Source organism: Oncorhynchus gorbuscha, linkage group LG02 (genome assembly GCF_021184085.1).
Source record: "Oncorhynchus gorbuscha isolate QuinsamMale2020 ecotype Even-year linkage group LG02, OgorEven_v1.0, whole genome shotgun sequence".
In the NCBI taxonomy this organism is placed as follows: domain Eukaryota; kingdom Metazoa; phylum Chordata; class Actinopteri; order Salmoniformes; family Salmonidae; genus Oncorhynchus; species Oncorhynchus gorbuscha.
In genome coordinates, this window is record NC_060174.1 from 70,767,960 (window position 1) to 70,793,083 (window position 25,124).

General features: G+C 44.6%; 3 protein-coding genes across 3 annotated transcripts in view; 1 reads left to right on the top strand and 2 right to left on the bottom strand.

Annotated features, from left to right (window-relative positions):
- nf1b (neurofibromin 1b) overlaps positions 1 to 25,124 on the top strand; it is an 80,241-nt gene that overhangs the window by 41,400 nt on the left and 13,717 nt on the right. Inside the window, 9 exon segments of the mRNA XM_046320011.1 lie at positions 13,215 to 13,647; positions 13,920 to 14,260; positions 14,441 to 14,643; positions 14,864 to 15,057; positions 16,408 to 16,548; positions 23,346 to 23,625; positions 23,853 to 24,067; positions 24,325 to 24,386; positions 24,801 to 24,915. Of these exon segments, the coding sequence (XP_046175967.1) occupies positions 13,215 to 13,647; positions 13,920 to 14,260; positions 14,441 to 14,643; positions 14,864 to 15,057; positions 16,408 to 16,548; positions 23,346 to 23,625; positions 23,853 to 24,067; positions 24,325 to 24,386; positions 24,801 to 24,915 (1,984 nt within the window).
- On the bottom strand, positions 844 to 3,902 carry LOC124008589 (oligodendrocyte-myelin glycoprotein-like). The gene is made up of 2 exons (XM_046319987.1): positions 3,550 to 3,902; positions 844 to 2,573 (listed from the first exon to the last, which is right to left on the bottom strand). Exons 1-2 carry the CDS (start codon positions 3,693 to 3,695, stop codon positions 1,220 to 1,222), a joined length of 1,500 nt encoding a protein of 499 aa, XP_046175943.1. The 5' UTR covers positions 3,696 to 3,902; the 3' UTR covers positions 844 to 1,219.
- LOC124008597 lies at positions 4,773 to 6,837 on the bottom strand. The gene is made up of 2 exons (XM_046320001.1): positions 6,681 to 6,837; positions 4,773 to 6,168 (listed from the first exon to the last, which is right to left on the bottom strand). Exon 2 carries the CDS (start codon positions 6,162 to 6,164, stop codon positions 5,346 to 5,348), a length of 819 nt encoding a protein of 272 aa, XP_046175957.1. The 5' UTR covers positions 6,165 to 6,168; positions 6,681 to 6,837; the 3' UTR covers positions 4,773 to 5,345.

Consider the following 25,124-nt stretch of genomic DNA (forward strand, 5'->3'; position numbering starts at 1 on the left):
ACAGCAAAGACAGCTATGTAGCTAGCTAACACTAAACTAATCAAGTCGTTCAGTTGAGTGTAATAGTTTCTCCAGTGCAGCTAATCAGTGGACGTTAGCTAGCTGGCTAGTGAAGACTACGTTAGGACGGCGAAATACGATAATTACGCAATTATCTTTGATACAAAGACGGCTATGTAGCTAGCTGAGAAGAAATTGCTAAGATAAGACAAATCAAGTTCAAATCCCCGAGCTGACAAGGTACAAATCTGTCGTTCTGCTTGTTCCCCGAACAACAAAAACCCTCTCACCTGCAGTGGTTTGTGAACAAAGTAAACCTTCTCTCCTGCAGTGGTTTGTGAACAAAGTAAACCCTCTCACCTGCAGTGGTTTGTGAACAAAGTAAACCCTTTCCCCTGCAGTGGTTTGTGAACAAAGTAAACCCTCTCCCCTGCAGTGGTTTGTGAACAAAGTAAACCCTCTCACCTGCAGTGGTGAAGATTGTAGAAGAGCCAACAGTTTGGGATGAGGGGTTTTATTGTACCTGGCTAATAACATCATGGCCATTATTGTTTTTGAGCCTTTCCAATTGAAATTCACAATGCTGTCTCTACCTGAGATCCACTCATCTACAGCCCATACTCACTCACTCACTCACTCACTCACTCACTCACTCACTCACTCACTCACTCACTCACTCACTCACTCACTCACTCACTCACTCACTCACTCACTCACTCACTCACACTCTCTCTCTCTCTCTCTCTCACACTCTCTCTCACACTCTCTCTCACACTGTGGTGCCAATAGAAACAAAGGTACAGTATGGTGCCACCTGCTGCTGAGTCAAGGTCATAGCCTATAGAATGTTTGGAAATAACTCTGTTTAATAGTCAAGAAACAGACAAACACATCTCGGAGGTGAAGTACGGGCCATTAAGGAACTATTAAAAGTTAACGATGAAAACAGAGTTATGCAGATAGTGAATACCAAAACTTTTTTTTTCAACATCCCAATAATGATGTGTACGGTGGTAGACTGGTAGTGTAAAATGTACATCGATGCTACCTGTGCATGTCATATGTTATTGATTAGTTTGAGAGATGTGTAAGTGTTTGACACAGTATTCAGAATGGTAAGAAAACAGAATGTGGGTTTAATGACACTCATTCGTGTATGTTTGTGCAGTTGTCCAATAGACTGACAAGGACATTAACTCCAGACATTTGAATTGAACTTTCAGAGAACGTACAGGGTGCGAGTCAGGAGGAGCCACAGGTTCAGTACTAGTGGGAGTGTTGACCAGGCGCTGGGGGCTGGGCTGGTGTTGTGGTCCGGGGAGCCACCCTGGTTGGTCCTCTTGACACTCCTGGTGCGGAGGGTGGCTGTTCTCCTTGGGATGGTAGAGGGGTTGTTCGTGGTGAAGGCTGCATCTGTAGTGTAGATGCTGTCAGTAGTAAAGGTTGTGTCTGTTATGAAGGTGTCGTCTGTGGTTGACGTGCTGCTTTCGGTTTGGGACCTGTCAGTGGGCAGGGTGGAAATGGCCAGAGGGGTTGAAGTGAACGGGTAGTGGTCTGTGAAGAGGTTGTTGTTCTCTGGTCCACTGGGGCGTCCTGGGGCTCTTCGGGTGTGGAGCTGGGTGTTGAGCAGGGCAGACTCGGACAGGTACCAAGGCCACCTGGTGAGGGCCTCTGGGGGAGGAGGGTGGCTCCTCTCCTCCTGAGTACCAGCAGCCAGGGGAGGCTGAGTGTAGGAGGCAAAGTGCCATCCTCCAGTCCTGGCCGGGTGGGGCTCTCCACAGACAGGGTGAGTGTGGCAGGGACAGCCAAGCACGCGGGTGGACGTGTGCTGGAGCCAGGCCAGCAGGTGGGTGATGTTGGCCTGGTGCTCACAGGCCCAGGGGTTGTCCCCCAGGGAGAGGAGGCTCAGGCTGCCCAGCTGGCTGAAGGCCTCAGGGCCCACAGAGGAGAAGCGGTTGGAGTGCAGGTAGAAGGTGGTCAGCCTGGACATCCGGTTCAGAGTGCCAGGCAGGATCTGCACCAGGGAGTTGTGGGACAGGTCTACGGTCTCCAAGCTGGCTGGCATGTTGGTAGGCACGGTCCAGAAGTGGTTGTTGCTGAAGTTGAGCAGGCGTAGGCTGGTCAGGGTGTTGTTGATGAACACGGCCCGCTCCAGCTTGTTGTTGGACAGGTCTAGGACCCGCAGGTTCCACTGGTAGGCCGTGTCATTCTTGTCCAGTAGGTGGATGTGGTTGGCTGCAGCATGGAGCTCCCACAGTGCCTTTGGCAGGGCGGTGGGCAGGCGGACCAGCCTGTTGTGGGACAGGTCCAGGGTGCGGAGGTGGGCGAAGGTACTCAGCTGGCCATCCAGGTCATGGATACGGTTGTGAGACAGGTTGAGGGAGTGTAGGTTGTGCTGCAGGCCCAGGGGCAGCGTCCTCAGGCCCCTCCAGGAACAGTCCACCTCTCTGTGGCTGCGGTTACAGGTACACATGGGGGGGCAGACAGCCAGGGCCTGGAGACACAGCAGCATCAACAGCCATAGAATGGCCACACAGTGGGGAGGGCCACTGTGGGGCATCAGTAGCACACGCCTTGAAACACAGGAGGAATGGGTTAGAAACTTGATGGCAAACCCACTTTATTAGCTAGGCTACATATCAGCAGCATCTAGTAGTAAAACCTTATAGTCCACGTAGGTAGAAGACCAAGAAGTAGCAGTGTGAATGAATGAGAGGCAGACTGCACCAATAGTGGAGTAGAGGCTGCTGAACTGACTAGAGACCACAGTTCATATCTAATTCTCTCCCATTCTGCTCTGCCCCTCTCGCTCCCATTCTGCTCTGCCCAACTCTCTCCCATGGAGGATCCTTAATATCTGGCACATGGAGGCAGTACATGCACTGTACCAACATGACTGACCTCAAAAATGATGCAGGTATAGGAATCAGGCAGTGTGTGTAGAGATGCACTCAGTCAGTCACAGTGCTGCAGATATACATTCTCCAGCATGCTCATGCATGCAACACAGTATGTGAATAGGGTTTAAACGTTTGTCTTTAACGCCTACTGTCCGGGACCTATTTATTTGGGGAGTTCCACCATCCTCCCTAGCAACAGACTAGTGGGCAGTGTCATGCTTTGACTACAATGGCTTGTAGATTGTTTTGAAGAGGATGTTCTGATTGGCTTGAGTTATTAGTCTGTAGGGGATACCTTTTTAGAAGATGGTTGTAGTTCACTTGAGGTGAGAATTCCCTGCTGTCCCATTTCACTGATGTTAATTAGCCTGTTCGATATATAGCCCAGTTAGTGAGTGTCAGCTATCGAGCAGGGAGTTGTTCTTACTAGAACAGGCTGACTAGATGGGTTTTATAAATGACTATGGAGAGGACGGAGACACCGGACAGTCCCACAGCAAGCCAGAGTCAGAGAGGATGTATTGTGAGCCGTGCAGATATTGTTACTGTAGCACCACGGTCATGTATGTAAGGTTGTGTGTGTGTGTGCATTGCTACTTTCTTGTTTTTCTATTTGATACCATCGGTGTGCGAGAGTAGAGACACTCACCTTTTCCTCATCTTTGCATTCCAGTCTCTCCTCTCCTCTGTGGTCCCCAGCCCAGGCTGAGCTCCTGCCTTTGTCTCCTGAAACACTGGAGTGGCTGCTGCAATGCTGATGAGGGATTTTCCTGGGTTTGACCGGTTGTCGCTCATTCACTGTTTTTAACGCTCTTTTCCTTTTCCCTCCTTACCTTCTGAGGCTGTTTTGTCCTGCATCTCTTTCTTCTCTGGAGGATGGACTGTTAGGAGGATATGTCTTTTCTTCTGTCCTTTAGGTTCAGTGATGCAGGGAGCATTAAACAGTGTAAGCTCCTACTGCTTGAGCAGCCACTGCCGACTGTGCAGGGAAGAGTGTGTGTCTTGGGGAGGGGGAAAGTGGGAGGGGTGTAGGAGAAGAGTAGAGGGATGCAGAGCGGCTCATAGCTATTGATGACTGAGGAGCTGGGGGCTGCTGATGCCAATGTTTCATAATCACTATCCTTTCACTCATTCAAATAAATCTCTTCCAGTCTCTCTCTCTCTCTCCCCACACCTTCCTCTTTCCATTTATGTGTATTAAGCTACCAATACAATTCCACTGACTCACTGCACCATGGAAGTGAATTGATTTTATGGCACAGCAATGTTTTTCATATTTACTATAATAGTTATGTACCCAATTTGAAGCCCCCCCCCCTACAAATATTTGCTGTAATGGAAAACCTTTGAATTTGGATTGATGTTGGTGTCAGTATTATGTCATCACAGACAACCCATTTTAGACTTGGCATGCAATACATCCACGCATTCATCATGTTGTCAGCCATAAGTAGCTGAATAGTTATCTGGGAAAGACGCTGGGAACACAAAGAAGGGATCCGTGGCGGTGTGGAAGTTCAGAATGTGGTTTTGTGCTGCTTCGTTGTTTTATTCCCTCTCTGGTCAGTGAAAACAGGGCATTCTTTGAGAGCCCAGTGGTACTGCCCAGCAGAGAGACTGACTCGCTCTGCTTACTAATGCCCAGCCTCACACGCTCTGTAATGGATGGTCTTACACACACACACACACACACACACACACACACACACACACACACACACACACACACACACACACACACACACACACACACACACACACACATTTAGCTGTCTCTCAGACACACACACACACACACACACACACACACACACATTTAGCTGTCTCTCAGACACACTCTCTGTAGCCGAGAAGCACTCAGGAAGCACTTGACAAGGTGTCGTGATTCTTTATTGGTGTATACAAAGGATAGATGGAGCTAGAGTAGAAACATTTGAATTCATCTTTACTGTAGAGAAAAGACCAAGAAAGTGATGTTGAATTGTAGTAATACATTGTGAGTGTTTCTGGAAGAGCTTTGATGCTTAAAATCCTCTAAATGCAGTCTCTTTACTTGACCTGATACTACAATTCAGTGGTGGTTGGTTCTGCTTTTGTCATATTAACAGCATTTCTATTGCATTTACAATGTTTAAAAAAGTGAGGGAAATGTGAAATGTGAAAACAAGCAAGCTGTGAATATATCCACTAGACAAAATAGGAGTCAGTTCCTCTGATCAGTGACACGAGGAATGCTCTACATTTGAACAAATACTTATTTTTGTTTTTCAAAAATACAAATGAAAAAAAGCTACTGTGGTATTGAAAAATCACTATTTGTCTACGCAAACACCTGTCAGTGCGAAAGCAGATGGTCTCTTTAGGGCATGTCAATAGAAGCTGTTGTATAAAACTGTGCTGTACCAATTGGTATGCGGTCTGAGAAGGTCACCATGAGCACGCTCCTCACCCCACCACCACATCACTGGAGGCCTGGGAGGAAGGAGAGGCTGTTGTGGCTGCGGGGTCAGGGGGCTCTGCAGGCTGGTTGGTGGTGACTGGGCTCTCCTGGCTGGGGGTCGCCGCTCCATTTTCAGCACTTCCTGACGTGACGTTAGCTGTGGCTGCCTCCTTCTCTTTCTTCTTGGGCTTGGCTTTCGCCGTCTCATCTTTCCCTTGCTCCTTGACTGACTTCTCTGGCTCCTCTTCCTTGCCCCTCTCCCCCTTCTGCGTCTGTCTGAGCTCTGGCATCATCAGGCTGGTCTCACTGGGCTCAGAGCCAGGCCTCTCCTTGGTCTTCTGCCCAGTGCCCCAGTGCCCAGAACCACTCTCCAGGTCTACGTTGCTGCGGGTGGGGTGGCTGCTGATGGTGCTGCTACGTAGCTGGTGCTTCAGGTGGAACACCTGGTATAACAGCACCACGGTGGAGACCAGCAGGACGGTACACAGGACCACCAGGCAACCCGTCACTATCAGCAGGATGGTGCCATCAATCTCCTTAAACAGACACTTAAACAGACAGTCGGCACAGGGATTGGGATGGGCCTTAGTATTGGCTCTGGATGGTGTGTTGGTGGTTGCTGGGATGTTGGTGGTTGCTGGGATGTTGGTGGTTGCTGGGATGTGGGTTGCAGATGTTGCCCAAGTGGAGTGTGTAGGTGAGGTTTGATTTGTTGCTGTGGTTAAACCTGTTGGTACAGATGGTCCCATGGTTGTTTCAGGGCTAGCCCCATATCCCATTAGTACTACACTGTACAGCAAGAGGCAGACCCGGGAGCCATTCATATTTCTAATGGGGAAGAGTGAGAAAAAGAGTGAGCTTGACTGGTGACTCTCAGAAAGTATAATAGGATCTTCATTTGTGCTTGTTTTTTTTGTAACAGTTCCTATTGTGATTTCATGTGTGAGTCAGTTTCCATACTGTCTGTTTCAATCAGCAGTCGGAGATCAATGCTCTCATCTGAGATTTCACGTCTTGATTCATTTGAACCATTATTCAATTGTTTTGCCCAGAATATATTTTAGATCATTGACGATCAATGTTCACTTCCAGTTTAGGCCAGCACATTTTTTAAAATGTACTGATATTATGCAATTTCTATCTCCCAGAAAATGTAGCTCAAGCGATTCTGGTCAATATAGACCATAACCTAATACATTCTGGGTATGATGAACAAAATCTCACTATTGAATTTCCTTATAGTTAGGCTCTCAAAATAATAGACTACAATTTTGTATTTTTTTTTTTAAATGACCATTTCCAAACTTTTTTCTCTTCTTAAATGTGTTAATGTCACTTACCTTGACAGAGTTGACAAGTTTGTTTGTGGTACTTCGTAACACGGGAGAAGCCAGCCAAGATTTAAGAAACAGCCGTATGTGTGAGAAATGTTCTAAAAAAGAAATGTCTGGGGGGGGAAAGGGGTGTGAGAGAAGCCTTCATCAGGCTCGCACAGTAATGATATGTTTCCTGTACCGCTCTCACTTCTCCTTTGCTGCTTTATTTGAAGCTAACGGTAACTTCCAAAATAACGGAAACACTTGAGTAAACAAAGGATACAAAGTATATTGAAAGCACTTGAATCCACACAGGTGTGCTTCCTGATTTAATTAAGCAATTAACACCGCATCATGGTTAGGGTCATATATAAAAATGCTGGGCAGGCCATTATTTTCCCCATTATTTTGGCTACCATGGCTATGTCCCCATCCACAGGGCACGAGGGGTCACTGAATGGTTTGATAAGCATGAAAATGATGTAAACCATATGGCATGGCTTTCGCAGTCACCAGATCTCAACCTTATTGAACACTTATGGGAGATTCTGGAGCCGCGACTGAGACAGTGTTTTCCACCACCATCTACAAAACACCAAATGATGGAATTTCTCATGGAAGAATGGCGTCGCATCCCTACAATAGAGTTCCAGACACTTGTGAATCTATGCCAACTTTACCAAGATGCATTGAAGCTGTCCTGGCCCAGTGCCCTATTAAGATGCTTTATGTTGGTGTTTCCTTTATTTTGGAAGTTACCTGTATATCAGTTTTGTGTGTGTGTGTGTGTGATGATTAGCTTGGTCACACAGAAGCCAGAGAGTAAGCACTATGGTTAACACCCTACAACAGGTGGGCTGTTGAGAGGAGTGGAAACATGCTGTGTTGTCTTGGAGACGAGAAGTGTTTATAATTACACATGCGCCCGAATACAACATGTGTAGACCGTACATGTGTAGATATTACTTACAAGCTCATAAACCAACAATGCAATTTTAAGAAAAATACCTAAAAAGAAAATAAATAAAAGTAACAAAGAGCAGCAGTAAAATAACAATAGCAAGGCTATATACAGGGGGTACTGGTACAGAGTCGATGTGTGGGTGCACCGGTTAGTCGAGGTAATTTGTAGAGTCGGAAGTTTACATACACTTATGTTGGAGTCATTAACTCATTTTTCAACCACTCCACAAATGTCTTGTTAACAAACTATAGTTTTGGCAAGTAGGTTAGAACATCTACTTTGTGCATGACACAAGTAATTGTTTTAACAATTGTTTACAGGCAGATTATTTCACTTATAATTCACTATCACAATTCCAGTGGGTCGGAAGTTGACTGTGCCTTTTAAACAGCTTGGGAAATTCCAGAAAATTATGTCATGTCTTTAGAAACTTCTGATGGGCTAATTGACATCATTTGAGTCAATTGGAGGTGTACCCGTGGATGTATTTCAAGGCCTATCTTCAAACTCAGTGCCTCTTTGCTTGACATCATGGGAAATCAAAAGAAATCAGCCAAGACCTCAGAAACACAATTATAGACCTCCAAGTCTGATTCATCCTTGGGAGCAATTTCCAAATTTACCACGTTCATCTGTATAAACAATAATACGTAAGTATAAACACCATGGGACCACGCAGCCGTCATACCGCTCAGGAAGGAGATGCGTTCTATCTCCTAGAGATGAATGTACATTGGTGTGAAAAGTGCAAATCAATCCCACTACAACAGCAAAGGAACTTGCGAAGATGCTGGAGGAAACAAGTACAAAGGTATCTATATCCACAGTAAAACAAGTTCTATATTGACATGACCTGAAAGGCAGCTCAGCAAGGAAGAAACCACTGCTTCAAAACCGCCATTAAAAAGCCAGACTACGGTTTGCAACTACACATGGGGACAAAGATCGTACTTTTTGGAGAAATGTCCTCTGGTCTGATGAAACAAAAATATAACTGTTTAGCCATAATGACCATCATTATGTTTGGAGGAAAAAGGGGAGAGGCTTACAAGCCGAAGAACACCATCCCAACCGTGAAGCACGGGGGTGGCAGCATCATGTGGTGGGGGTGCTTTGCTGCAGGGGGGGACTGGTGCACTTCAGAAAATAAATCCGCATCACGAGGAAGGAAAATTACGTGGATATATTGAAGCAACATCTCAAGACATCAGTCAGGAAGTTAAAGCTTGGTCACATGGGTCTTCCAAATGGACAATGACCCCAAGCATACTTCCAAAGTTGTGGCAAAATGGCTTAAGGACAACAAAGTCAAGATATTGCAGTGGCCATCACAAAGCCCTGACCTCAATCCTATAGACAATTTGTGGGCAGAACTGAAAAGGAGTGTGCGAGCAAGGAGGCCTACAAACCTGACTCAGTTACACCAGCTCTGTCAGGAGGAATGGGCCAATATTCCCCCAACTTATTGTGGGAAGTTTGTGGAAGGCTACCCAAAACGTTTGACCCTAGTTAAACAATTGAAAGGCAATGCTACCAAATACTATTTGAGTATATGTAAACTTCTGACCCACTGGGAATGTGATGAAAGAAATGAAAGCTGAAATAAATAATTCTCTAATATTATTCTGACATTTCACATTCTAAAAATTAAAGTGGTGATCCAAATTTTTTTCACAAGGATTACATGTCAGGAATTGTGAAAAACTGAGTTTAAATGTCTTTGGCTAAGGTGTATGTAAACTTCCGACTTCAACTGTACATGTAGGTAGAGTTATTAAGGTGACTATATAGATAATAAACAGAGTAGCAGCACTGTAAAAGAGGTGGGGGCAATGCAAATAGTCTGGATAGCCATTTGATTAGATGTTCAGGAGTCTTATGGCTTGAGGGTATAAGCTGTTTTTTAGAAGCCTCTTGGACCTAGACCTGGCCCTCCGGTACTGCTTGCTGTGCAGAACCATTAATGACTAGGGTGGCTGGAGCCTTTGACAATTTTTAGGGCCTTCCTCTGACACCGCCTGGTATAGAAGTCCTGGGTGGCAGGAAGCTTGTCCCCAGTGATGTACTGGGAGGTACGCACTACCCTTTGTAGTGCCTTACGGTTGGAGGCCGAGCAGTTGCCATACCAGTCAAGATGCTCGCGATGGTGCAGCTGTAGAACATTTTGAGGATCTGAGGACTCATTCCATCCAAATATTTTCAGTTCAGTCTCCTGAGATGGAATAGGTTTTGTCGTGCCCTCTTCACGACTGTCTTGGTGTGCTTGGATGTTTGTTTGTTATGTGGACACCAAGGAACTTAAAACCTGTTCGGGCTAGGGGGGCACAAGCAGTTCCCTGAAGGGAACACGCCCTCCCATTCAGCTGAGAAATATTTCTAAAGAATATTTTTTACTTTCACACATTAACAAGTCCAATACAGCAAATGAAAGATAAACATTTTGTTAATCTACCCATCGTGTCCGATTTATAAAAAAATAAAAAATAAAAATAATAATAATAATGTTCTACAGCGTAAACACAACATATATATATATGTTAGATGACCACCAAATTCCAAAACACACAGAGCGATATTTCACAGTCACAAAAACATAAATATAAATAATCAAAGGTTAGTGATTCATTTTATCTCCATCAGATGACACTCATAGGATATCATGTTATACATGTATTGTGTTTTTGTTCGATAATGTGCATATATATATATATATATATATATATATATATATATATATATATCTCAGTTTACATTGGCGCGTATATAAAAAAAATCTCAGTTTACATTGGCTCGTTACGTGCAGTAATGTTTTGATTCCAAAACATCCGGTGATTTTGCAGAAATACTCACAATAAACATTGATAAAAGATGCAAGTGTTATTCACAGAATTAAAGATAAATGTATCCTCTATGCAACCGCTGTGTCAGATTTTTAACTTTACAGAAAAAGAATAATCTGAGAACGGCGCTCAGAACCCAAAGAAATAGCCACCATTTTGGCGTCAACAGAAGCTACAAAATGAATATTCACTTACCTTTGAATATCTTCATCCCAAGGCAGTTCCAGGAATCCCAGGAATCCCAGTTCGACAATAAATGACTGATTTGTTCCATAAAGTTCCAAAAAGCCCATAATTTAACCACTTGTTATCTTGTTCAGCCCAGCATTCAATCAAAAAGCACGAGCAATTCCTCCAGACAAAAACTCAAAAAGTTCCGTTACAGGTCGTAGAAACAAGTCAAATGATGTATGCAATCCATATTTAGGATGTTTTAAACATTAATCAGCAATTAGGTTCCAACCGGAGAATTTCATTGTCTGAAGAAAAGCATAGGAACGCAAGAACACTCTCTTGTGACCGCGAGAAATGAAACCGAGGCTTTCTGCCAGACCACCCACTAAAATAGCTATTATGAGCCCCACCATTATAGTAGAATCATACAACCAGAATCTAAAGACGGTGACATATTTTGTAAGCCCTAGGAAGTGCATTCTCATCCATATCTAAGGTGGACATCCAATGGCACTGTTTTCTAAATTGAGTTCTCACTTCCTGTTTGGATTTCTTCTTACGTTTTTGTCTGCCATATGAGTTCTGTTATACTCACAGACATAATTCAAACAGTTTTAGAAACTTCAGAGTGTTTTCTATCCATCAGTAATAATACAATGCATGTATTCCCATCTGGAAAAGAGTAGGAGGCCGTTTTACTCTGGGCACGCCTTTCATCCAAAAGTGAAAATACTGTCCCCTAGCCTCAACATGTTTTAACTCTCAACCTGCTCCGCTACAGCCCTGTCGATGTGAATGGGGGTGTGTTTGGTCCTCTTTGTCTGAATGATGGTGTTGGAGTCGTGCCTGGCCACACAGTCTTGGGTGAACAGGGAGTACAGGAGGGGACCGAGCATGCACCCCTGAGTGGCCCCTGCGTTGAGGATCAGAGTGGCGGATGGGTTGTTACCTATCCTTACCACCTGGAGGCGGCCTGTCAGGAAATCCAGGATCCAGTTGCAGAGGGAGGTGTTTATTCCCAGGGTCCTTAGCTTAGTGATGAGCTTTGGTGTTGAATGCTGGTGTTGGTGTTGAATGCTGAGCTGTAGTCAAGGAATAGCATTCTCACAGGTGTTCCTTTTGTCCAGGTGGGGAAGGTCAGTGTGGAGTGCAATAGAGATGGCATGATCAGTTGGGGCGGTATGCAAATTGGAGTGAGTCTAGGGATTCTGTGATAATGGTGTTTATGTGAGCCATAACCAGCCTTTCAAAGCACTTCATGTCTACAGACGTGAGTGCTACGGGTTGGTAGTTATTTAGGCAGGTTACCTTGGTGTTGGTATTACAGACTCAGACAGGGAGAGGTTGAAAATGTCAGTGAAGACACTTGCAAGTTGGTCAGCACATGCTCGGAGTACAAGCCTTTTGGAGGATGGCCTGGTGTCAAGAAGGGCAGCAAAGAAGCCACTTCTCTCCAGGAAAAACATCAGGGACAGACTGATATTCTGCAAAAGTTACAGGGATTAGACTGCTGAGGACTGGGGTAAAGTCATTTCTCTGATGAATCCCCTTTCCAGTTGTTTGGGGCATCTGGAAAAAAAGCTTGTCCGGAGAAGACAAGGTGAGCGCTACCATCAGTCCTGTGTCATGCCAACAGTAAAGCATCCTGAGATCATTCATGTGTGGGGTTGCTTCTCAACCAAGGGAGTGGGCTCACTCACAATTTTGTCTAAGAACACATCCATGAATAAAGAATGGTACCAACACATCCTCCGAGAGCAACTTCTCCCAACCATCCAGGAACAGTTTGGTGACGAACAATGGCTTTTCCAGCATGATGGAGCACCTTGCCATAAGGCAAAAGTGATAACTAAGTGGCTCGGGGAAAAAAGCATCGATATTTTCGGTCCATGGCCAGGAAACTCCCCAGACCTTAATCCCATTGAGAACTTGTGGTCAATCCTCAAGAGGTGGGTGGACAAACAAAAACCCACATTCTGACAAACTCCAAGCATTGATTATGCAAGAATGGGCTGCCATCAGTGCCATTTCTGTGGCCCAGAAGTTAATTGACAGCATGCCAGGGCGGATTACAGAGGTCTTGAAAAAAAGGGTCAATACTGCAAATATTGACTCTTTGCATCAGCTTCATGTAATTGTCAATAAAAGCCTTTGACACTTATGAAATGCTTGTAATTATACTTCAGTATTCCATAGTAACATCTGACAAACATATCTAGACACTGAAGCAGCAAACTTTGTGGAAATGATTGTCATTCTCAAAACTTTTGGCCACGACTGTACTTGGCTGTCCGCATCACATTCTGTATCGCCATGCGATCGAGGGCTGTTGTCATACCAAGCAGTGTTGCAGCCAGTCAAGGTGCTCTCAATGGTGCAGCTGTAGAACATTTTGAGGATTTGAGAGCCCATGTCTGCTTGTTAATCCAGTTCACACTGTCTGTCATTTTCCAACCGAATCAAGTGTTGAACTGTGACGCAATCAGGTTGGCATAACACACACTTCCTGTCTTGTGCACCTTATTTAAATTACAATGAAAACCACCAATGCTCCTGTGACGTCCCTCTTTACCCTCCCAGATTCAAGACGGGCCAGATTAACGGTGACCTTCTCATCTACCACGTGCTGCTGACCTTGAAGCCCTATTACGCCAAGCCCTATGAGATTGTGGTGGACCTGACCCACGCCGGACCCAGCAACCGCTTCAAGACTGACTTCCTGTCCAAGTGGTTTGTGGTGTTCCCGGGCTTCGCCTACGAGAACGTGGCTGCCATCTACATCTACAACTGCAACACGTGGGTGAGGGAGTACACTAAGTACCACGAGAGACTGCTGACAGGCCTGAAGGGGAGCAAGAAGCTGCTGTTCATTGATTCACCAGTGCGGCTTGCGGAGCACGTGGAGCCTGACCAGCAGAAGCTGCCTGCGGCCACGCTAGCCTTGGAGGAGGACCTCAAGGTGTTCCACAACGCCCTCAAACTGGCCCACAAGGACACCAAGGTCTCCATCAAGGTCAGGACATGGGGGAGTCAGTAGATTTATAATGTTATATGATTCTTACATACTTTTTGGGCTGTGGGAGGTAATTAGAGGCACAGACAGGAATGACAGGAATGTCTGAGACTGATTGAATGCTTGTCCCCCGGAAATAGATGTGGTCTGAAGGGTCAACCGCTAAACCAGACTCCGGCTGATAATGGACGTTTTTTTTAAACCATGTTACTCTTTTGTGGACCATATAGCATAGTGACTCAGTCTCAATGAGCTGTCTCTGTTGTCCCCAGGTGGGCTCCACAGCTGTCCAGGTGACGTCAGCAGAGCGTACCCGGGTCCTGGGTCAGTCGGTCTTCCTCAACGACATCTACTACGCCTCAGAGATAGAGGAGATCTGCCTGGTGGATGAGAACCAGTTCACGCTTACCATCGCCAACCAGGGCACGCCGCTCACCTTCATGCACCAGGAGTGTGAGGCCATCGTCCAGTCCATCATCCACATCAGGACGCGTTGGGAGCTGTCCCAGCCGGACTCCATCCCCCAGCACACCAAGATCAGGCCCAAAGACGTGCCGGGGACCCTGCTCAACATTGCCCTGCTCAACCTGGGCAGCTCTGACCCCAGCCTCAGGTCAGAAACACAGCTGTGGAAAATAGTCATATGTGATTACTATAGATTTTGATGGGACTATGAGAGCAGACCGTTAGGCTTCATAGGGATGTTTGAATTATACATCTATGATGCTTGCTTCCGTACTATTTTTTTCTTTCTTTCTTTCTCTCCTTCCCTTTCTGTCTGTGCTGGTTTCAGATCAGCGGCCTACAACCTGCTCTGTGCCTTGACCTGCACCTTCAACCTGAAGATAGAAGGCCAGCTGCTGGAGACGTCGGGCCTGTGTATCCCTGCAAACAACACCCTCTTCATAGTGTCCATCAGCAAGACACTGGCCGCCAACGAACCACACCTCACCCTGGAGTTCCTGGAAGAGTGTATCTCTGGCTTCAGCAAATCTAGTCAGTATCCTTGTTCCTGCCCTCCACACACATATGCCAAACGCTCACACACTCGCACGCACAAACACTCGCACGCACAAACACTCGCACGCACAAACACTCGCACGCACAAACACTCGCACGCACAAACACTCGCACGCACAAACACTCGCACACACGCACACGCACGCACGCACACACACGCACACACACTGTAACATCCTCTCTGATGTGTGTTTAGGTATTGAGTTGAAACACCTGTGTCTGGAGTACATGACACCCTGGCTGCTCAACCTGGTGAGGTTCTGTAAGCACAATGACGACGCCAAGCGCCAGCGTGTCACCGCCATCCTGGACAAGCTCATCACCATGACTATTAACGAGAAGCAGATGTACCCTTCTATCCAGGCTAAGATCTGGGGTAGTCTAGGACAGGTGGGGGTCTCTCTCTCCTCTCTGTATGTGTTTTAGCCCATGTATCAACCAGTATTTCAAATCACATATTTTCACATGTAATTGCAGGTACAGCGAAATGCTTTTGTTTCTAGCTCTAACAGTGCAGTAATACCTAGCAAAACCATGCACACAAATCTTAAAAATAAGAAATTAAGAAATATCAATAAAAATAGTGTGTTTGGACAGTATATGAATAGAAAAGGTGTATACAGCAGTAGTGATTAGCCATGACTAGAATACAGTACACATGAAGTGGGTAAAACCACATTATTAAAGTGACCAGTGTTCAAATACTACGTACACAGGACAGCAGTCTCTTAGGTGCAGGGTAGAATACCGGGTGGTATATTGAATATTACTGAGCCTGTGCAGTGTCTGTTATTGCCTTAATGCTACTGCTGACTCATGCACTGGGAAATGGCTGAAGGATTCAGTGGACACACTGTTCAGGATGTTATAGATGCTGGACAGTGATGCCAGTGATCATCAACGAGATTCAGCCGTGGGCTGTTTTTTTTTCTTGAGCGGATGGTCGGGGGCCCGTAACAATTTGTTGACTGTAAATTGGCTGCAAGAAGCCCAAACAGATATGTTTGACTAAAACATAAGAATTTAAAACCTTGCTTACATTTGTATATAATCACGTGTTTCTTTATTATGTGTGGGAATACTTGGGAACAGATTTCTTAAATTAAAATCACTTAGAGCTTATTTCTTGGTGTTGTTACAGTCTTATGTCCAACAAAAAGACAAGTGTTAGTATTTTGTTGAACACAATTTTGCACAGAGTGAGTCCATGCAACTTATTTTGGGACTAAGTACATTTTTACTGCCAAACTTATTTAGGGGGTTGGATACTTATTAACTAAATACATTTCAGCTGTTCATTTTTAAATAATTTGTCAAAATTTAGAAAAACACAATTCCACTTTGACATTATGGGGTATTGTGTTTAGTCCAGTGACCCAAAATCTCAATTTAATATATTTTAAATTCAGGCAGTAACACAACAAATTGTGGAAAAAGTCAAGGGGTCTGAATACTTTCTGAAGTTACTGTATGTTGTCATTACAAATGATTCTGTCTTCAGTGTCAGCGTCTCTGTATTTTTCAGCTCTCACCAGTTATCATGCTTGCCACTGAAAGCTTTGTGTATTAGCGTGGAGAGGAACGTCTGACTAAAAAAGATGCTGGCTGAGAAGTCATGCAAGTCCCAGTATCTATAGGTCTACTGTGAGAACTTTGGTGAAAGTTCTAGGTTGCATCACACCTCTGTGGGCTATTAATGGAGATGAGTTTATGGTTTGTCCTGTTGTCCCTGTTCTGTAGATAACTGACCTGCTAGACGTGGTGCTGGACAGCTTCATCAAGACCAGCGCTACAGGAGGCCTGGGTTCCATCAAGGCGGAGGTCATGGCTGACACAGCTGTGGCGCTGGCCTCCGGGAATGTCAAGCTGGTGTCCAGCAAGGTGAGAAACGCACACACAAACACCTCAAGAATTACCAGTGCGACATACGATGGGTATGTGGACACCTTGTTGAACAACTCGTTCCAAAATCATGGGCATTAATATGGAGTTGGTCCCCCTTTGCTGTTATAACAGACTCCACTCTTCTGGGTAGGCTTTCAACTAGATGTTGGAACTTTGCTGCGGAGATTTGCTTCCATTCATCCACAAGCGTTAGAGAGATTGGGCACTGATGTTGGGCCATTAGGCCTGGCTCGCAGTCGGAGTTCCAATTCATCCCAAAGGTGTTTGACAGGGTTGAGGTCAGGGCTCTGTGCAGGCCAGTCAAGTTCTTCACACCGATCTCGACACACACATTTCTGCATGGACCTTGCTTTGTGCACGGGGGCATTGTCATGCTGAAACAGGGAACGGTCTTCCCCAAAGTTGGAAGCACTGGAACTAAGGGGCCTAGCCCGAACCATGAAAAATAGCCACAGACCGTTATTCCTAGTCCACCGAACATTACAGCTGGCACTGCGTTCGGGCAGGTAGCCTTTTCCTGGCATCCGCCAAACCCAGATTCGTCCGTCAAACTGCCAGATGGTAAAGCGTGATTCATCACTCCAGAGAAAGTGTTTCCACTACTCCAGAGTCCAATGGCGGCAAGCTTTATACCACTCCAGCCGAAGCTTGGCATTACACCTGGTGATCTTAGGCTTGTGTGCGGCCATGGTAACCCATTTCATGAAGCTCCCGACAAACAGTTATTGTGCTGACGTTGCTTCCAGGGGCAGTTTGGATCTCGGTAGTGAGTGTTAAATCTGAGGACAGACGATTTTTACGCGCAACGTACTTCAGCACTTCGCGGTCCTGTTCTGTGAGCTTATGTGGCCTACCACTTTGCGGCTGAGCCGTTGTTGCTCCAAGACCTTTCCACTTCCCCATAACATCACTTTCAGTTGGCTGGGGCAGCTCTAGCAGGGCAGACATTTGATGAACTGACTATGACGGTGGTACGTTGAAAGCCACTGAGTAAGTAAGGCCATTTTTTTTTTTTTTTTTTAATTTAATTTCACCTTTATTTAACCAGGTAGGCAAGTTGAGAACAAGTTCTCATTTACAATTGCGACCTGGCCAAGATAAAGCAAAGCAGTTCGACAGATACAACGACAGAGAGTTACACATGGAGTAAAACAAACATACAGTCAATAATACAGTATAAACAAGTCTATATACAATGTGAGCAAATGAGGTGAGAAGGGAGGTAAAGGCAAAAAAGGCCATGGTGGCAAAGTAAATACAATATAGCAAGTAAAACACTGGAATGGTAGTTTTGCAATGGAAGAATGTGCAAAGTAGACATAAAAATAATGGGGTGCAAAGGAGCAAAATAAATAAATAAATAAAATACAGTTGGGAAAGAGGTAGTTGTTTGGGCTAAATTATAGGTGGGCTATGTACAGGTGCAGTAATCTGTGAGCTGCTCTGACAGTTGGTGCTTAAAGCTAGTGAGGGAGATAAGTGTTTCCAGTTTCAGAGATTTTTGCAGTTCGTTCCAGTCACTGGCAGCAGAGAACTGGAAGGAGAGGCGGCCAAAGAAAGAATTGGTTTTGGGGGTGACCAGAGAGATATACCTGCTGGAGCGTGTGCTACAGGTGGGAGATGCTATGGTGACCAGCGAGCTGAGATAAGGGGGACTTTACCTAGCAGGGTCTTGTAGATGACATGGAGCCAGTGGGTTTGGCGACGAGTATGAAGCGAGGGCCAGCCAACGAGAGCGTACAGGTCGCAATGGTGGGTAGTATATGGGGCTTTGGTGACAAAACGGATTGCACTGTGATAGACTGCATCCAATTTGTTGAGTAGGGTATTGGAGGCTATTTTGTAAATGACATCGCCAAAGTCGAGGATTGGTAGGATGGTCAGTTTTACAAGGGTATGTTTGGCAGCATGAGTGAAGGATGCTTTGTTGCGAAATAGGAAGCCAATTCTAGATTTAACTTTGGATTGGAGATGTTTGATATGGGTCTGGAAGGAGAGTTTACAGTCTAACCAGACACCTAAGTATTTGTAGTTGTCCACGTATTCTAAGTCAGAGCCGTCCAGAGTAGTGATGTTGGACAGGCTGGTAGGTGCAGGTAGCGATCGGTTGAAGAGCATGGATTTAGTTTTACTTGTATTTAAGAGCAATTGGAGGCCACGGAAGGAGAGTTGTATGGCATTGAAGCTTGCCTGGAGGGTTGTTAACACAGTGTCCAAAGAAGGGCCGGAAGTATACAGAATGGTGTCGTCTGCGTAGAGGTGGATCAGGGACTCACCAGCAGCAAGAGCGACCTCATTGATGTATACAGAGAAGAGAGTCGGTCCAAGAATTGAACCTTGTGGCACCCCCATAGAGACTGCCAGAGGTCCGGACAGCAGACCCTCCGATTTGACACACTGAACTCTATCAGAGAAGTAGTTGGTGAACCAGGCGAGGCAATCATTTGAGAAACCAAGGCTGTCGAGTCTGCCGATGAGGATGTGGTGGTTGACAGAATCGAAAGCCTTGGCCAGATCAATGAATACGGCTGCACAGTAATGTTTCTTATCGATGGCGGTTAAGATATCGTTTAGGACCTTGAGCGTGGCTGAGGTGCACCCATGACCAGCTCTGAAACCAGATTGCATAGCAGAGAAGGTATGGTTAGATTCGAAATGGTCGGTAATCTGTTTGTTGACTTGGCTTTCGAAGACCTTAGAAAGGCATGGTAGGATAGATATAGGTCTGTAGCAGTTTGGGTCAAGAGTGTCCCCCCCTTTGAAGAGGGGGATAACCGCAGCTGCTTTCCAATCTTTGGGAATCTCAGATGACACGAAAGAGAGGTTGAACAGGCTAGTAATAGGGGTGGCAACAATTTCGGCAGATAATTTTAGAAAGAAAGGGTCCAGATTGTCTAGCCCGGCTGATTTGTAGGGGTCCAGATTTTTCAGCTCTTTCAGAACATCAGCAGAATGGATTTGGGAGAAGGAGAAATGGGGAAGGCTTGGGCGAGTTGCTGTTGGGGGTGCAGTGCTGTTGACCGGGGTAGGAGTAGCCAGGTGGAAAGCATGGCCAGCCGTAGAAAAATGCTTATTGAAATTCTCAATTATGGTGGATTTATCAGTGGTTACAGTGTTTCCTATCTTCAGTGCAGTGGGCAGCTGGGAGGAGGTGTTCTTATTCTCCATAGACTTTACAGTGTCCCAGAACTTTTTTGAGTTAGTGTTGCAGGAAGCAAATTTCTGCTTGAAAAAGCTAGCCTTGGCTTTTCTAACTGCCTGTGTATAACGGTTTCTAGCTTCCCTGAATAGCTGCATATCACGGGGGCTGTTCGATGCTAATGCAGAACGCCATAGGATGTTTTTGTGTTGGTTAAGGGCAGTCAGGTCTGGGGAGAACCAAGGGCTATATCTGTTCCTGGTTCTAAATTTCTTGAATGGGGCATGTTTATTTAAGATGGTTAGGAAGGCATTTTAAAAAATATCCAGGCATCCTCTACTGACGGGATTCATTCTACTGCCAATGTTTGTCTATGGAGATTGCATGGCTCTGTGCTCGATTTTATGAACCTCAGCAACGGGTGTGGCTGAAATATATGCTACAAACATCAATACATATGCTGCACACATGAAAACAATCTTTCCAGATGTCCCTTGTTCTATAAAATGACATGAAAGATCTGTTTTGTACATTTATTATACTGCTTTATGGCAAGATGTAATTGTGTAATGTCACTGAATTAATTGGAGTAGCTAACATATTAGCCAAAGTTACAGATTACATTACACAGGGTGTCTGCGGGTCCTTAAAAAGGGTTAAGTTAATTTATCTGATTTTAAAGGCCTTAAAAAGTTTTCATGTCTTAAATTCAGTTTTCAAAGGTCTTGACAGAGTGACTACAGTGTTTCCATTATATTGTGCCGCTGCTTAATACCACCGTAGCAAACAAAATGAATAAATAGAGATCCATTCTAACAGTTGAGCAACATTTCAAAATGTACAGTACCTTCAGGAAGTATTCACACCCCTTTTCCACATTTTGTTGTGTTAGAGCCTGACTTTAAAATGCATTACATTTAGATTTTGTGTCACTGGCCTGCACACAATCCCCTATAATATCAAAGTGCAATTAATTGTTTTATTGCATTTTTTTACAAATGAATAAAAGATAAAAAGCTGAAAGGCAGACACGGAATATCTCTTTGAAAATGGTGAAGTTATTAATTACACTTTGGATGGTGTATTGATACACCCAGTCACTACACAGATATAGGCGTTCCCGGAGGGGAAGGAAACCGCTCAGGGATTTCACCATGAGGCCAATGGTGACTTTAAAACAGTTACTGAGTTTAATGGCTGTGATAGGAGAACTGCACATGGATCCACAACATTGTAGTTATTTCACAATACTAACCTAAATGACAGTGAAAAGAAGGAAGCCTGTACAGAATAGTTTTAATTCCAAAACATGCGCAATTAACTTCTATGTCCTGAATACAAAGTGTTATTTTTGGGGAAATAAAACACATTACCGAATAGCACTCTTCATATTTTCAAGCATTGTGGTGGCTGCATCATGTTATGGGTGTGTAAAACTAACCTGGTTGTCTGCTTTCCAAAAAAACACTAGGAGACAAATGTACCTTTCAGCAGGACAATAACCTAAAACACAAGGCCAAATTTACACTGGAGTTGCTTACCAAGACGACATTGAATATTCCAGAGTGGCCTAGTTACAGTTTTGGCTTAAATCTATGGCAAGACTTAAATGGCTGTCCAGCAATGATCAACAACCAACTTGACAGATATTGAAGAATTTTAAGAAGCAAAATATTATATCATCCAGGTGTGCAAAGCTCTTAGAAACGTACCCAGAAACACTTACAGCTGTAATCACTGCCAAATATGATTCTAACATGTATTGACTCGAGGGGTTGAAGACTTATGTAATCAAGATATTAGTGTTTTTTAACATATATTTTTTATTACAAATTTTCAAATTTTTCTTCTACTTTGACAGAATATTTTGTGTTGATCGTTTACAAAAAAATGAGAAATATATTTTTATCCCACTTTGTAACGTAACATAATGTGGAAGAAGTCTAGGGGTGTGAATACCTTCTGAAGGCACTGTAGTTGCAGGAAAGACCATTGTTAAAAAAGAGGAGAGCTTCATGTGAGTAAGAATGATTTTTCAAACTGTCAATATAGAGGAAATAACACCACTTTACAAACAGAGTATGTTGTTGAGATGATGTGCCATTTACAGTGAATATATCAGGAGGCCTATATAGGCCTACCAATGGAACGTTTTTGCGTGGCTATCGAGCAATAATAGCATATTTAGGGTTAGCAATCTAGCTAATGTGTTTTAAATTCCCACTTCCTCAGTTTTTAAATTATGTAGCATTATAGCCCCTAGGCCAATATTCACAAAAAACATTCAGGCAAATGAATTTCTAAATAGATTGGATTACTCTGGATCCTATTTTGACATGTTGCACGTAAAAATATCCATCATGCATTCCCTGAACTTGTTAGATTAAATGTATGTTCATGTCTTACTTGGCACTGGAAAAAGTCAGTCAAGAGCCCTCCCGCTTAGCTACCCTGTTTTGGAAGTACAGCCGTTTGATACCTGATTCACTGAATGAGGGAAGGACCTTGTGTGTTTGAGCAGTGCTGGATCAAAAGCCTGCACACCCAGAGTTGACCACTATTTTATACAGTAGCAGTGATGTAAATTTGACTTTATAAGGCATTTTGTCACATTGGTATTGTTTTGGTATTGAGTATAATTTTCTGAACACTTAAGAGTTTGTGATCCAGCTAATGATTATCCCATTGAGGTAGCCTTAACAAATGCAGATGGGCAACCCCATGCTTCAGCCATCTATAACCTAGCCACTATGCTACTACTCCTTCAGTCTAGAGGTGAATGCTCATTGTTAAAATAGCACATCTGCCTGATTTAATATGTGCCATATAGGCTATAATCTTTGGGGAAAGAGCCAGCCCTAAAAATTCTACTTTTTGCCAACATGGGTTCATTTTTGGCGGAGACTATTAGCAGATGTGTGCTGCATGCCTACTTCAAATTGGTATTAAATTGCATTCCAAGTAGTATTAAAAAAATGGTTAAATGAAACTTGATAGAACCTGCAGATACCCTGATTACAGTTAGTTGTTGAACCATACCACTACAGTATGTATGAAAGCCTGTTTTAAACATCTCACAAACCAAACATACAAGCAGACACATTTTAAAAGTGCCTACCCTATTTAGGTCACAGGTGGTGTCCTGCCTTTACTTGTCATTTCCTTTTGACTGTTGAGGTACTTCTCTCCTAAAGAGAGCATTGAGTGTATTGCCCAATGAAGTATCCATAACTTACCTCACAAAATGCTGATCATGTGATCTAGTACCAGGAACAGTATGGCAACTGAATACAAAGGCCAGTCTGTGTGGGGTGACGTCTCTTTTCTCTTCTATCTGTACTTGTATGTTAAGGCAAAATACTGAACACAGGTTTAAATTGTTATTGCACAATTGATTAACACCACACTGGGATATTAAACATTACTTGCTGCATTCCCAATTCTGCCTGTAACCTTTAACTACAGGACAGTGATGCTAGCTAAATGACATGAAAGAGTCCTGAGTCATCCTGCTCTTTTGTCATCGGTGGATGGGAGAGATAATAGAAGATTGGGATGTCAAATGTGGTAATGTGATGTGCTACGTACCATACCTTTGATGTAACCTTAACTCTATCACTTGTCTGGTCTGCAGGTGATCATCCGCATGTGTAAGATCATCGATAAGACGTGTCTGTCTCCCACGCCCACCCTGGAGCAACACTTGATGTGGGATGACATCGCCATCCTGGCCCGTTACATGCTGATGCTGTCCTTCAACAACTCTCTGGACGTGGCCACTCACCTGCCCTACCTGTTCCACGTGGTCACTCTGCTGGTGGCCACCGGCCCCCTGTCCCTCCGCGCCTCCACACACGGCCTGGTTATCAACATAATCCACTCCCTCTGTACCTGCTCCCAGCTCAACTTCAGTGGTGAGGAGGCCACACACACAACATCCTGGCCCTGGCTGTAGAGAAGAGAGGACAGACAGAGAGACCGAGAGAGAAGTGAAACAATTTAAAAGGCAGAGGGTTGATGAGTGTCATTCAGTGTTTTGAAAGTAGATGGATAGCTAGAGATGTACACTTTTGGGAGATGTACTGTATAGCCTTGCTGAAACTAACTGATAACTATTCCCCTGTGTGTTTCTCTCTTCCAGAGGAGACCAAGCAGGTACTGAGGCTGAGCCTGACAGAGTTCTCCCTGCCTAAGTTCTACCTGCTGTTCGGCATCAGTAAGGTCAAGTCTGCTGCGGTCATCGCCTTCCGCTCCAGCTACCGCGACCGCTCCTTCTCCCCCGGGTCCTACGAGAGGGAGACCTTCGCCCTGTCCTCCCTGGAGACAGTCACCGAGGCCCTGCTGGAGATCATGGAGGTCAGGAGATCACTACACTGACATCGTCACTCATTATTCCATCGTCTCTATGAAACTACTGTCTGTACCCGGGTGATGCTAGAGATCACCACACTGACATCGTCACTCATTATTCCATCGTCTCTATGAAACTACTGTCTGTAACGGGTGATGCTAGATGCTGGGTGAACACCAACCACATGTAATATTCTACTTGCCCAGTCTAGCAAACAAAAAGAGTTTTTGAATGTGCTCAAACTGTTTCCTCTTTTCACAAGGCCTGTATGAGGGATATCCCTGGCTGTAAGTGGCTGGACCAGTGGACAGAGCTGGCTCAGAGGTATGGTAACAACATTTACTCTTCTAATGAACAGAACCAACCACACTGTTTGCTCTAAATCAATTTTCTGATGCTTATATTACTATTGGTGCTAATGTCAGAGCAATGTAGAGAGGCTTCAGATCATTTACATTTAAAAAGATATATATATTTATTTTGATATTTAGCATACATGCTTATCCAGAGCGACTTACAGGAGCAATTAGGGTTAGGTGCCTTGCTCAAGGGCACATAGACAGATTTTTCACCTAGTTGGCTCTGGGTTTCGAACCAGCGACCTTTTCGGTTACTGGCCCAACTCTCTTAACCGCTGGGCTACCTTCCGCCGTCAACTTGACTGACTTTCATAAGGCATGCGTATGAAAGTAGTCTGTGTATTCATCCGCTCTCTCTCCTTTTCTCTCCCTCTGTCAGGTTTGCGTTCCAGTACAACCCGTCCCTGCAGCCCAGAGCCCTGGTGGTGTTTGGCTGCATCAGTAAGAGGGTGACCCATGGCCAGATCAAACAGATCATCAGGATCCTCAGCAAGGCCAGCCCCCCTGCTCAGCATAGACAGGGTCTGTGTCCCATCACTCTGCCCTGTTCCTCACTACATTCTGTCATACATAGAATTAGGACATGCATCTCATTGAAACCACTTGAATGACTGTACTGTATCTTGTAAAAGACAATGGTCTCAGTGCAATTCTTTTTTTTAAAGCAGCGCTGTTGTCAAAATAGAATCTAATCACTTCAAGT